The sequence below is a fragment of the Trachurus japonicus genome, chromosome 24 (assembly GCF_045865225.1).
Source record: "Trachurus japonicus isolate A0001 chromosome 24, Traja_1.0".
Lineage (NCBI taxonomy): Eukaryota > Metazoa > Chordata > Actinopteri > Carangiformes > Carangidae > Trachurus > Trachurus japonicus.
In genome coordinates, this window is record NC_140930.1 from 1,164,200 (window position 1) to 1,178,634 (window position 14,435).

The 14,435-nt window shown below is 46.3% G+C and overlaps 1 protein-coding gene across 1 annotated transcript in view; it reads right to left on the bottom strand.

Annotated features, from left to right (window-relative positions):
• Positions 1–396: 396 nt before the first annotated feature.
• LOC146961061 (kinesin-like protein KIF26A) overlaps positions 397–14,435 on the bottom strand; it is a 66,098-nt gene continuing 52,059 nt past the window's right edge. The window contains exons 11-16 of the mRNA XM_085771648.1: positions 11,346–11,508; positions 6,105–9,156; positions 2,590–2,771; positions 2,493–2,513; positions 1,278–1,428; positions 397–634 (exon numbers count right to left, since the gene is read on the bottom strand). Of these exons, the coding sequence (XP_085627774.1) occupies positions 447–634; positions 1,278–1,428; positions 2,493–2,513; positions 2,590–2,771; positions 6,105–9,156; positions 11,346–11,508 (3,757 nt within the window). The 3' untranslated portion in view covers positions 397–446. The remainder of the gene's footprint in view (positions 635–1,277; positions 1,429–2,492; positions 2,514–2,589; positions 2,772–6,104; positions 9,157–11,345; positions 11,509–14,435) is intronic.

The window sequence follows — 14,435 nt, forward strand, 5'->3', positions numbered from 1 at the left end:
CTGATATTTTGAGCACATTGTGTGAGAGAGAACAAGATTGTCTACAAATTTGGAAAAAAATCATGTATGTAGAGTGTAAATTGTGCCTGGGAGGAGTGTGGCAAGAGAAAAGTTTCAGAAGATTTCAGACAACTTTACTGCTACAACTGTACTGCTACTCGCCATGGTCTCTTCTTCTGCTTGTTCTTCCGTTCTGATTGCTGTGCTTGACTTCGAGCCGGTGTAACCGTTATTATTGTCCGGCCGGAAACGACGCCCAGTGAAGGATGATGTAGCAATATTATTGTCCGGTGGAAATCGGGAGAAATTCAGGAGAATTGTGGCCCCGGGAGATTTTCGGGAGGGGCATTGAAATTGGGGACTCTCCTGGGAAAATCGGGAGGGTTGGCAAGTATGGTGTGTGTGTGTGTGTGTGTGTGTGGGGGGGGGGGTGTTTGGTTGACGTCTCACACCTCCACCTCCTGCTGCCCCCCCCCGTGCGCTCCGCCGGCCGTCGTCACAGCGATGTCGAAGCAGGTCTCCATCATGATGCGCGACTTGCAGAGGTCGACGCAGAACTGGAGCTCGGCCGTGACCTGAGCCAGATGCTGCAGGAAGTCCTGGGAGTCGGGGTCCAGGTCCTGGTCCACGTCGACTGGGGAGGAGGGGGGGGGGGGGTTATTTATTTATTCATAATTTCAACACTTCGTCAGCAGATAATCTTCATCCTACTGTTTTCAAGTCTACTTTCTCTCAGTTCTCAATTAGATTATATTCTGATGGGACTTCTTGAGTCAAGTAACGGCACATTTTATTTATCCACCTTTTTCTGAACGTCAAAAACGTAAGCCGGTTTTGCCGGTTTTTGCTCTTCCGGTGGAATTTTATGTTTACGTTTCCATGGTTTCGGTAGTCGCGGTAAATGCATAAATTTATTTATTTTTTGTTTTCAATGAAAATCTGTAAAACGCATGGATCATCACAGCAGCTTTTAACAATAGATATCACACAGACTGACATCCGTGTTAAAAGCCAGCGTTAATAGATCCATGCGTTTACCGCTTAACTAAGACAACAACGAAAACCATGGAAACGTACAATTCCACCGGAGATGCATAGATGACGTTCGGAAACTTGTGGATAACGGAGGAAACAGTAATTCGATTACTGTTACTGAAAAAAGTAGTGCCGCTAGTAACGCTGTTCTTCCATCACTGCTGATAATCCACCAATAATAAATCAATACTCTGATGCTAACATGCTAACTGTTAGCGGTGCTTTTATTGTGAAGGACTCACAGTCTCGGCTCCAGCGGTGCGGCGCCACCATCAGGCGGCTCTTGGCCTCCTCCAGCTCGGCCTTCAGATGCTCGTGTTTGCTCCTCAGCTCTCGGAGACGCTGCTGCCGCTTCTCCAGCATCTTCAGCCGCGCGTCGAAGTACAGCAGACCCTGAGGACACACACACCAGACACACACACACACACAGACACACACACCGGTCACACACACACTGAGGCGTTCACTGACTCCAAAGAGCAGCTTACTCCGGGTCGGTGGATTTAAGGAGCAGCCAGACGGAGATAAAATTAGAGTTGGTGCTAATCTGCACTGATCTGAGACGAGGCTCCGCCCCCTCACCTCGCTACAGGTGGTGCAGAAACACACACAACATCACATTTACATTTATTTATCATTTATCTCTTCCGCCATTAAGGCATTAAACAGTATAATATGTACCACTTTATTTCAGAACTGTAGGTTTTAATAATTTGACCGGTTTTACCATTTTTGTATGGTTTTATTGTTTTATTATTTCTATCCACCTTTTTCTGAATGTCAAAAAACGTAAGCCGGTTTTGCTCTTCCGGTGGAATTTTATGTTTAGGTTTCCATGGTTTCGGTAGTCGCGGTAAATGCAAATGCAAAAAAAAATTTTCAATGAAAATCTGTAAAACACATCGATCATCACAGCAGCTTTTAACAATGGATATCACACAAATTGACATCCGTTAATAGATCCATGCGTTTACCGCAACTATGACAACGACTGAAAACCATGGAAACGTAAACGTACAATTCCATCGGAAATGCAAAACCGGCTTCCAGTTTTGACCATAGATGACGTTCGGAAACTTGTGGATACGCCAACACTGTGAATGTAGCACTTTATGAACTGTTGGTTTTATTCTTCTGGTTTAGTTTTTCTTCGTATTGAAGCACTGTGCATGTAGCACTTCGACTTAAGAGCTGCTGGTTTGATCAGTTTTACAGAGTTATTGATTTTATTGATTTATTTGTATAGAGTGGAAGCACCCTTCACTGTTTTAAATGTGTGTTTTAATGTGGGAAAGTACTGTGTATGAATGTCTCGTATGTATTGTTTTGTGTATTGCAGCAGCTCAGAGCCCAAAACAAAGGACAATAATAATAAGGACAATAAAGTACAATCCAATCCAACATGATGATGTAGGCTACTGAGGCCTGATGGGGAATGTAGTTAAAAAACAACTCACCTTTTCAACGTCATGGAACGGCTGCAGGAGGAAACAGAAAGAAAGTGATGAGGTCATCGCTCCACTTCCTGTGTGTGTGTGTGTGTGTGTGCCTCACCTCTGACCCCGCCTCCCTCCTCCTCAGACGCTCCACGTCGTCGATCTCGTACACCTTGATCTCGAACGCCTCCCTCGGGGCTCCGCCCAGCGGGGGGAGCTCCACCCACTGACTCCCCCCCCGCCGGCTGAGGGAGGAGGGGTCGGGCAGGGGGGCGGGGATCAGCCGCCGCCGCTGGAAACCTGAGGAACGGGAAAGATGACGAGCTAAGAGTGGGCGGAGCTTAAAGACGTCTGACCAGAGAGGAGGTGATGTCACACACAGAACAACAACATGTACAACTAGAAAATTTCCAACATGGGAATCATGTTGTGTTTATAAACATGTTAACGAGCTCCAGGTGGATTGTTTATGAACCTTAACGAGCTCTGGCCTGAGGCTCAGAGGTTACCACGGCAACTTGAGGTGGTTGCCAATGACGATAGAGGGCCCCCCAGGCTGAGGCAGACAGAAACGTGGAGAAAAAGAGTGATTTTCTGCCTCTGCACCGGTCTCACATTTGGGCTTATTCTGACAAAACAGTAGCTCCTATCAGAAAACAACACAGGACTTGCTGAACGATTTGGTGTGATTTTGGTGTTTCTACAATAAATATTTTGCATAAATGTGCGATTTTAAAACAGGGGTCCGTTCTGCTTTTCTCAGAAAATCTTTGTATTGGAGTCAATGAGGAGCAGAGACAGACGTGGCCGCACTCAGAGGCTGCCAATTCAAATTCTGTAAGTCTCTCTGATATTTTGAGCACATTGTGAGAGACAGAACAAGTTTGTCTACAAATTTGGAAAAAATCATGTGTGTAGAGTGTAAATTGTGGCTGTGAGCAGCGTGGAAAGAGAAAAGTTTCAGAAGATTTCAGACAACTTCTCCCACTCTAAGTGATGATGTCACCCACTCTGACACTAACATTCTGTGCAATACACACCCATTATAATCTCATAATTTCCCCCAAAATGATCATGGTCATTGATCAGGGATTGATCAAAAACTATATGACCGATCGAACCGTGGATTAAGACACCAATACACAAGACTTGTGTCTACTGTTTAAAGTTCACATGAAGTCTCTAGGTGAAAGTATGCCTGAGCAGTAGACGTTTGTTAAACTCCAATGATTGGTCTTTTTTGCTCTTTTTCTTCCGCCCGTCCCATTGACTTCAATGCACCGAGCACTAGGGACCAGTGCTCGGTGCGATTGCCCCGTGGCCCTAATGACAACATGTAGAACAACAACACGTACGACAACACGTACAACAACATGTGGAACATGTTAGTGACCAGTTTCTCCGTTTGTTGTTGCATGAATTTCTCTGTTTCATGTTTGTATCTGTTTGATGTGACGTGTGATGTGTTTTGTCACCTGCGACTACACATGTAAATTAGCTTCCACCTGTCATGTGTAGCCTACATGTCGTGTGTACATGTCTTGTGTACATGTCGTGTGTGTGTGTGTGTGTGTTGTGCTGCTGTTCAGGTATTGTCCTTGTCAGATAAACGAATAAATCAATAGAATAAAACCAAAAGCAGCAGCGAGCGGAGTCATTACTGCTCATTAAACACACACACAGTGACATACGCAAGAGAACAGGGTGTGTGTGTGTGCCTGTGTGTGTGTGTGTGTGTGTGCAGGGTGTGTGTGATAATTGGAGTTGGATGTGTACACCGGAGCTGCCTGAGGCTTCATGAATAATTCAGGAGGCAGAAAGGAGCTGAGATCCACAGGACTGATGACAGACACATCACACGCCTGCTGCTTCCATATGCATCAGGCTGCCTGACCTGCACGCTGCCGCCGCCGCCACCACCGCCATGAATCACAATCAGCTGCTGTGAGGCGTAACACACTGCAGCGTCGGCGTCCCAGATAATGTAGATGGGTTGAGGCCGAGGTCGGCTGCAGTGATACCTGCTGCGATCAGCTGTTATCTCACTGGACACAGCACAGACTTACTGAGTCTCTGAGTCTCAGTCTCACCGTCACACAGACTCTGTGATGTGATATAATGTGGTATGTGGCATGTTATATATATAGATACATATGTATATTCATGCATATATACTGTATATATATATATATATATATATAGTATATATACATATATTCATGCATTGTTTAAAATATTTATATCTTGATATCTGGATGTTTGTATCATGTGTTTCGTCGCTGCAGCACCGGGGAACGGCTCCAGACTCATTTCCTACTTTGTTAGACAATAAAGTTTGGCATTTATGTTGTTTCAATAATAAAAAAATATTCTGTTTTCTGTTGCTTCATGTTCACTCAGGACTTTTAATCTTTGATCCATGTGAACACACTAGGGAATGCAATTTTTAAATCAAAATTAAATTTATTTACGTAGCATAGAGTCCTCTGAAGGTTTTAAGAGAGAACTTAAAACCTTCTCTTTTTAGACTTTTAGGCTTTTTACTGATGTTGATGTTCTGGGGCCTCGGTGAAGTTACCTGTATCTGTGCCATTGTGTGTTTCTTGTTGTGATCTCTGTATTTTACTGCATTTTTTGTAAAGCACTATGTGATTTTATCTATGAAAAGTGCTATATAGACTAGAAATTGCATTTCCTGAAGGAAATACGTGTGAATGCTGAAAGCAGCTGAGCGCCATTGCTGAATTAGCAAACGCAATTGACAAATAGTCAAGTCAAGGTCTGAAAAAGGTCCAGAAGTGTATTAATTCTGACTGGCTGAAGCTAACTGTCGAACAGAGACTGAAAGATCAGTTCCTGCAGACATGGAGAAGTGAACTTGGCAGTATGACATCGATGATGTGACATCTACACTGAGTTTAAACAAGAGTTTAAACTAGAAAAGTACTTATTGTGTTCAAACCAAAAGTATTGACAGGCCATCTGCCACTTCAGAGTAAACAATACAAGAATACCGAAAGTTATTGGAAGGTATGCTGTAAAGGACTTGATAGAAGTCGGAGGTTATGTGACCTTTGTAAAGACGGCCAGATTGGCGATGATTTCCACGTTCTGTTTGAACGCAAGAATACATGTATTGTATATCTAAGAGAAAAATACCTCCCTAAATACTATGTTCATCGCCCATCTATGTTTAAACTAATTTTGTTATTACAGTCGGATAAAATAAAAGTTGTCCGTCCTCTGTTTAAGTGATACTTTTTTGTTTTGTTTTGACCAGAGATGTACGTACAAAGTATGTACAGCCCCACTGCCTGCTTTAATGTTTGTTTGTGCTCCATACCACATATGTGGTTGTGAGAAATAAAAGTGAAGTGAAGTGAACTACATGTCTTGAGTGTTTGTGATGTGTGAGGGGGTGTATTATGCACATGTGTATGGATGTTTAGAACCCTATGTAAATTGATAATTCTAATCTTTCTATTGTTCTTATTCAACTGCCCAGGGACGACGGATGGAAAGTACCTGGTAAACTAAATCCGGTACAAGGCATCTCTTCTCATTTCGAGACTAATGTTATTTTGTACATTGTCCCTGATACAAATAAACGTATTAAACTAAACATGAACTCACCGTTTCCCCTCTTCTTAGGCGACTTAGAGACTCTGCTCTTGCTGGACGACGACGCTCCGCTCTCGCTCATGGAGTCGTGCGTGGACGAGGTGCTGCCGGTGGTCTCGCTGTCTCGGATCATGCTCTCGTAGCCGCTGCTCCCGCCGCTGTGGTAGAAGAGCGCGGTGCGGCCCATGGCGGGCGGCAGCTCCCCGCTCAGGACGCTGCTGTTGTCGCTGCCGTGGCCGCTGCTGTAGCGCTGCGGCCTCCGAGGCGCCGTGATCTTGCTGTACGGCGACGGTATCGGTGTGTTGACCGGCGAACCGCTGATACTGCTGGTGCCGCTGTCGGTGGCGTCGCTTCCCGTCGGCCCGTCGTGTCCTCTACTGAACTGTTTCCTCGGGCTCCCGCCTGCTGCTAGCTCGCTAACCCTGCTGTTGGCCGCGCGGCTGATGCTTGCGTGCTTCGTGCCCATGATGGTGCCTCTTCCCGCCCGCGCTCCCGTCGAAGAGCGAGCAGAAGAAGCAGACTTCCCGGTCAGCAGCGGGCCGGGGCTGCGTCCAGCTGCACTATCCGGAGGTTTCGGGGAGGAGGAGGAGGAGCTCAGAGTCTTGGAACCGCTGGTGGTCAATGTTCGAACCTTCGATCCACCGGGAACTGCTGCCCGGGAGCTGCCGCTGCCACTGCCTCGCACCTGTCCTGGTTTACTTGTAACTGCAAAGATACCGGACGAAACTTGGGAGGAGGAGGAAGAAGAAGATGTGGAGGTAGAGGCAGGAACTCCGAGTCTCGGCACGGATCTGTTGGACCGGCCGTTCCCTCCCCCAGCGCCGCTCTCCCTGGTCTCAGACTTGGAGCCAGCAGAGGTTTGACCGTCGCATCTCTCCAGAGAAAACAGGCTGCCATAATGCTTCGAGGGATCTGCTTTGGCCCCTCGTGTCTTCAGGCTTGAAGACAACGATGTACGGGCCGAACCGTGGTCAGTTTTTAGACTGGACGTCCGGTGGCTGAACGAATCCGCTCGAAGCCTGGCGGTGAATTCTTCCTCCAAGGTCGATGTTTTAGAGAACGAGGACTTTCCAGCGTCACCGCCGCCGCTCACTCTTAAGGCACTTGGAGAGACGTTTCCAGATCCCGACTTGGAGATCGTGCTGCTTTTCTGTCCGTTAGACTTTTTCCCCCCCAAGGAAGCAAACCTCAGGTTGCCGGCCACTGAAGAAGAGGTCTCGTGACCCCATCTGGCCTCAGAGCTCTGGGGGGAGGAGATGGTTCCTAGAGTCGTTGCACCCCGGGTGAGTCGAGGCAGCTTGATGAGAGTATCTCCTCTCCTGCTGCTGGTCCTCTCACAGCCGTCCACCGCCCTCTGACCCGGAGACGACGCCGCCGGGGCCTTCGGTGGGCGGGGAACGCTGTTACTGTTCCCATTGGGCCTCTTGGAGGAAGCGCCGTTCCCGTTCACGCCGCTTCTTGACGTCGGCTTACCTACCGGGAGAAACTCGACCTCTCTGGAATCCAAGTGACCGACTCCCTGAAGCAAAACCTCATCGTGTCTTCCTTCCTGTCGGCTGCAGCCCACACCTGCAGATGAGGTAGTAGGCTTGGTTTTCCTGGGAAGACTGGAGTGAGGAGAGTCCTGATGGGGAATCTGGGCCGACAGCGAGGAGCTCATGGTGTTGGCTCTCAGCCTGAGCGAGCCTTTGAGAGAGGCTTTGGTTTGGGGCATTCTGTTTGGAGTGGCGGGATCGCTGTCCAGCTCTGAGAAACAGACTCCACTGTCGTTCAGCGAGCTCTTGATACCGTGCTGCAAAAATGGCTGTTTATGAAATGTACCCGGCGAGCTCAGTGCATCGTCCGTTGCGGTATGTCTGTCCCTCGGGTGAAGCCTGCTTGTTGAATGAGCACCTTCATCTCCAGCTGAGTTGGCAGCAATCGCATCAGCCGCCGGCGCCACGGCTCCACGTTGTTGTTGTTGAGATGATGTGTAGGCGTCGTACTCGTCGTTGATGCTGCTGATGATGCTGACGGGCCTCGAGCCGGAGGGGAAGGTCTGCAAGCTGAGGAGGTCTCGGGGTCGTCCGTTGTCCGGGACGAGACAGCGAGGAAGCTCCTCTACGACCGTGAACACGAGCTCGTCCTCTCCGTTCGGCCCCACCGGCTGCTGCAGCGTCACCGTCGTCCTCAGGAAGTCCCCGAACAGAGCTGCCCGGAGCGTGCTGAGCTCCGTGGGGCCTCGGCTGGTTGTGGTATGCACGGCCCTTTCTACTCGTGCTTGTTGACTCATACCCACAGGGGGAGTCCTAGAGGAAGATGGCGGCTTGGGTCCGCAGTCTTTGAGGTAGATCTTCTCTCGCACTACAGGCTCTGCATCCCGCTGGGAACAAGCCGAGAGGGAGGGCGGCTGAGAGGGAGGAGCTGAGAGTCTCTCCCCATCTGCACTTGTCCGTTTGGAGGCGTCCATGAGAACACCACCAGCTGCAGACAGTTTGGACTTTTCCTGATCCGGTTTACCAGCGTGTGGTGCAGTGGCTGTGCTTTCGAGGAGCCTTTGGGAGTTGTTCCTCCTGTCAGATTTGGGAGAGGAACAAGATGTCGTCGCCTCTGTGGGGGGTTTAGTGGCTCCGGTCCTAAGTGCTGCTGCTTGTGCTTCTTTGCCCTCGGGAGCGATGAAGGCGGCCGGGCCCTCGCTGCCGTCGATGCAGTCCAGTCTCTCCTGCAACTCCGCAAACGTGTTGCACTTTAAGTGGTCGCCGTCGGACCGTTTTTGTGGACCGTCTCTGTTGTTGTTGACTCGCTTTTTGTTCAGCGAGGGGATGATGGGGACGAAGGACGGCGGCCCCTCGTTGTCGCTCAGCTCTCGGTCCGAGACGGCCGTCCCCCCCGGCCCCACGTAGATGACGGTGTCGCAGGACTGCTCGCTGCTGGAGGAGTAGTCGGGGTCGCTGTGGAGCAGCAGCGGCGGCGTGTCCGGGTCGAGGGCCACGGTCCGAGGGTGGAAGGGCCGGAGGGGGTGTGGCGGTCGGTGGGAGGGGCCTTCCTCACAGGAACTGTCCCCTCCGGAGGAGCTGGAGGCGTACTGCAGACGGATAGAGAGGTAACACAGAGTTAACAAGCTGAAGAGAAATCCATCAACAGTGAGAGAGGCTGCACATATTGATCATCTGTCACGTCAAGGGAGAGAAACCTGAACAAGGACCTGATCTTAGTTTTAACCACGCCCACTCCGCTCCAGTCTAATCTGTCAGATTCTCTTCAATTTACATTTTTAATTAAAGCAGAAGTAAGCGGAATGTTAGTGTTAATATAAGTCTTAAATAGTTCTATCTTCCGACAGCAATCACTTCTATAGAGTGTTTGGTCTGAAACACGGGTCTGTCAGTCACTCTGCTCTGCTGTAAGCCGAGGAGAAAACTTTCCTTGTATCCTACAAGTTTTATCCAATGAGGAGAGAGAACGGCATAAAGGGGCAGTCCTCTCTGTGTGTGCAGCCAAGGGATGCGCGTGAATGTGGTGACATAGGGACGAGGGCCAATAGATCCATGACGAGGGCGGGGGCTGCTAACTCCATCGGCTGACAAGACGGGTCAGAAGTTACGAGTGGCCGTTATAGTGACTTTCACAGGTAAAACAGGTCGGAAAAACACGAGTGGGTTGCCTGGAACGCTACAAAGTTGTAAGTTGTGACTTGAAGCTGTAATTTACGGTTTCAAAAGCCTGCCTGGAACGCAGCATTAGCCAAAACCGAATCGCTTACTTCTGCTTTAACCTTTATTTATTCTTGAGAGACATTGAGGTTGCCCTCATTTTCAATGCTGTCGAGTTACAAGCCAAGATACGAGACATACATTTAACAAGAAACAAGAAATAGCCTACAATCATTTAAAACAGTTACAACCAGAGACACAGCTATCCATAACCAAGCTCCTAAACTCAGTGAGTGAAGGGAGCGTGTCTAATTTCAGGATGTGCTGCAGTGCGTTCCAAGAGCTAGGTGCGTCATAACAAAAGGCAGTTTCACCAATACTTGTACAGACTCGAAGAACTTTAAGTAGCAGCAATTCAGTTGAACGGGTCATGTAAGTGCCTGAGTTCCATTCTAACAAATTTTTAAAAATTTCTTGCGCCTTTCCTCAAGAGAGGGCCAGCCAACTTTTTCATGCAAAACACAGTGGTGGGTATCATACTTATCACCAGTAATAAATCTAAGCGCTGAATGATAGACGGAATCTAGGCGCTTCAAGGTTGAGGCAGCAGCATGTCTATAGATGACATTACCATAATCTATGACAGATATAAATACTGCTTCAATTATTACTTTTCTTGAAGAGAGAGAAACCTGAACAAGCCCCTGATTTTAGTTTTAACCACGCCCACTCCGCACCAGTCTAATCTGTCAGACTCTCTTCAATTTACATTTTTAATGAACAACAAATGATCTTTTTCTATTCAATAAATCTTGATGTTCTCTTTAAAGGTATAGTACGTAGGAATTCCCCCCATCCAGCGGTGCGGTTGCATATCTGAACGTATTCTTGATGTTGCATTCAGGTGAAATGGGGCAGACGTCAGACAGACAACAGACGCTGCATGTAACAGGATAAACAAGCGTCTATGTAAATGATATTTGTAACGACTTGTAACAACTCATTCTAAGGTACCAGAAAGCTTTCATTTGGATGCGGCTGTGATTCCACTTCAGTGAAATACGTATTTATGAAAGACAGATTTAATTTTTGATAATAAAACATGAATTTCCCTTTGGGGACAATAAAGTTTAAAGTTGAAGTTGAGTTGAAAATAAAAAGCCAAATAAGTTACACACTGGGGCTTTAAAGAAGTAGCTTCAACACTAAAATAATATGACCTACATTCAACAACTCCAAAGAAAATATACAATATTTACACTTTTCTTCTGCTCAGTTTTGATGAAACTGAACCTCAGTCACTTCAAAAGAATCACTCCAAACATCTCACAACATGTGGGATTGATCATGAATTTATCATTAACTAGAATTAACTTCAGATTAACTAGAATTAACTTCACTGATCATTATTCGTTTTGAATAGTCATATTGATTGTGATATGGACCTGTGTCTGAAATAAAGTTTATATATATATATAATACCTCTGTTTGAATCGGGACTTTTACAGAAATACATGAAACTGACTGTAATGTTGTTTGGACTGAATCATCACAGATTATGAAATTAGTTTGAGAATAAGCGATCAGCTGAGCCGGAGCAGCTGAGTGTTCGGTGTTGTACCTTGGACTTCTTCTTCCTCATGCGGTGGATGCGTGCGGCCAGCTGCACCGTGGTCAGCGTCTCCATGTAGTTCGCCGGGGAGTCGGAGACGTGGGCGATCATGGTGGTTCGACAGTTGATGTTGCCCAGGGATTCGCTGAGCAGCATGGTGAGCTTGCTGTCCCTGAATAATACATCAAGAAACCCCTCGTTAGTCGTAAAAGAAAGACAGAGCGGAGATACAGTATGTCGGGGAAGAACCCCCAAGGATCCCAGAAACTATTCGTTAACTTACAGCCAGGCAGCGGTTGGGCGCCGACGTTTCACATTAATGAAGCCGACTTTGAACTCACCACGGGAGATCTGTAGCGGATCTGTAGCGAGGCCGCGGCTCGAACGATTCACTCAGTGTAACATCTGCTCTCAAAGCTTCTTCTAGTCTCTTTAATCACAACAACTAAACTGAGATCTGGTCGCAGTCGAACACACGACGATGATGCGAGTCTCCACCTTTTATCTGCTGCACTGATCAGGGATCAGCCGGTGCTTCTCTTCATCACAGCTGTTCACTGTTTGAGATCACTCTTCATGATGTCACTGTGAAGCTGACCTTTGACCCTAAGGGTATGAACCAACATCATGTAACTTTACCTGTGTCATAATTAGTGAGACCTTTGACCGCTGAGCACCAAATCTTAGTCGGTTCATCCCCGAGTCTGAGTGAATGTTTGTGTTAGATTGGATGAGGATGTTCCCTGAAGGCATCACTAAGGTATGATGAGCCGTGGTGAGTTCAGGGGTCAGTATTTAAGTAGCGCTTTTCCACTACACTTTCACGGCACAGCTCGGCTCGGTAAAGGTGCTTTTCCACTACAGCTGAGTTCTTGTCCGTCTCTCTTGTTTCTCTCGTCTCGTCAGCTCCAAACTCCCTGGTCTGCAGCTCGTTAACAGACCTCAGTGGTTTTACACACAGCAACATTTAACTCGGGTGAAAAGCGTGCGCTGTTGCCGCTCTGTTTTTGAAATTTCCAGGTTTGATTCTCATGTCGGACGTAGCGCTCGCGACTCTTCCAGTGACGACGCTCTGCCCAATCAGTGGAAGGCAGTCGGCTGACGTCACATTATAGTATCGCTTCGGCTGCTTGGAACCAGGGCCGAGGAAGAACTAAAATAGTTCCTGGTACCAGGTACTAGGGCTAGTGGAAAAGCAAAAAAAGCGTGCCGTGCTAGTGGAAAAGGCAAGGCATCTTTATTTATATAGCGCATTTCATACCAAGGCAACTCAATGTGCTTTACATAAAGACAAAACATTAAAAAAAGAGAAGCATGAAACAGAATAAAAACAAGCACTAAAAACAGAGTTAAAAGCAAGAGCAAATAAAAGTAAAATAAAACAAAATAGATAAAGTTTATAAAGTAAGTAAAAAGAGCTCAGCTATAAGGATGGAAAAGCGCCATATGAGGCTACGCTGTCGCTGTAAACAACGAATGCAAACTGAAGTCTGTGTTCAGCTTAAACAACAAACACCCAGAGGACTGAACGTCATCATTCAGGGTAATCATTCAGGAGAACTCATTAAAGGACAATTACGGACAAATTCAACCTGGGGCTCTAGTTTCCAAACATTTTAGGTCTAAAAGAAGGAATCTGAAGATCTTCTTCTTTCTTTCTTTCTTTCTTTCTTTAATTCTTTCTTTCTTTCTTTCTTTCTTTCTTTCTTTCTTTCTTTCTTTCTTTCTTTCTTTCTTTCTTTCTTTCTTTCTTTCTTTCTTTCTTTCTTTCTTTCGTTCTGTCTGTCCCTGCGTCGCCACAGCAGCGTAGAATGGGAGCAGACGGATCTTAGGCTGTTTAGGCTCTTTACATCCCACAAAACTGCAATTTCTTTCCACAGGCGTCAGATGTCTTCAAACATACACGAGGGGTTTGTTCACTTCAAGAAAGCCGACTTGTTTGTAAACGGAGCTGGAATACTAAGTCAAGTTGACGGCTCGGTGTGTTTTCAGGTCTGAAGCGCTCGTTTGTTTTATCAACAAAGGAAAATCAACTCAGAGCCACAACGTCTTCGTAGCGGTCAGAGTAAATCTGGATGTTGTTTATTCTACCTGTAAACATAATGAGCTGCCAACTTGACTTGACATCTGATGCTGTCTGTGGAAAAAAAATGTGGTTTTGTGGGATGTAAACAGCCTAATATCAATCTGCTCCCATTCTACGCTGCCGTGGTGATGCAAGGACAGACAGAACTACTGCAGAACAGATGACAGAAAATCTTCTGCTTCAGTCTTTTAGGCCTAAAATATTTGGAAACTAAAACCCCAGGTTGAATTTGCCCGGAATCGTCCTTTAAAAAAACACATCAGCTCTGCAGGTCCAAAACTACCACTATTTCAAAACACTTGGTGTCATTTTATGGAATAGCTATATGTTGAGTGTGGATTTAAGTAATGTGGGGAATGAAGCTGACGAGGCGTAGCTGTCGGTCGTCCTTTGCAGTGATCCAAAATAATTTCTTTTCTTTTGATAATTGATTTCTTTATTCTGTGTGTGAACTGTACATCTAAATTTGTATTTTTGATCCACGCACAATAGTGAAATAACCTGCATGGGCTAACTCTTGATAAGGCAGAGAAACCTTTATTGTTCGGGTTGTTGTTTTTTATGTTTTGTTTTTTTATACTTATACTTTCACCTAAGTGTTGCTCTATGTTATCTCAAAAATACCTGACTTGCAAGGAAGGACAATTTAAATGCTGGACAATAATTTAGTTATCCCTGACGTCTTCCTTGATGTGAGAGCACTCTTAGCCTCATAGCATAATTGCCTAAGTCAATTTTTGGCCAAATTGAGATATCTGCCTAACTTTCCTCTCCTACCACTGCTGCATCACCTTGCTTTATTGGCTATGTCCTCAACCAATCAGAACACTTTTTAGAGTCCAAAATGACTATCTGCCTAAGTCATCTTTTTGACTTTGCCTGCTAGAAATTGTGTTTTTTCTTTTTTTCCGAAAATGTTCAAATATGACTTAGGCAATTATGCTACTAGGCTAACGATATTTATGTATTTTGGAAACATTGTGAAAACTCAATAAAGATAATGTTGGGAAAAA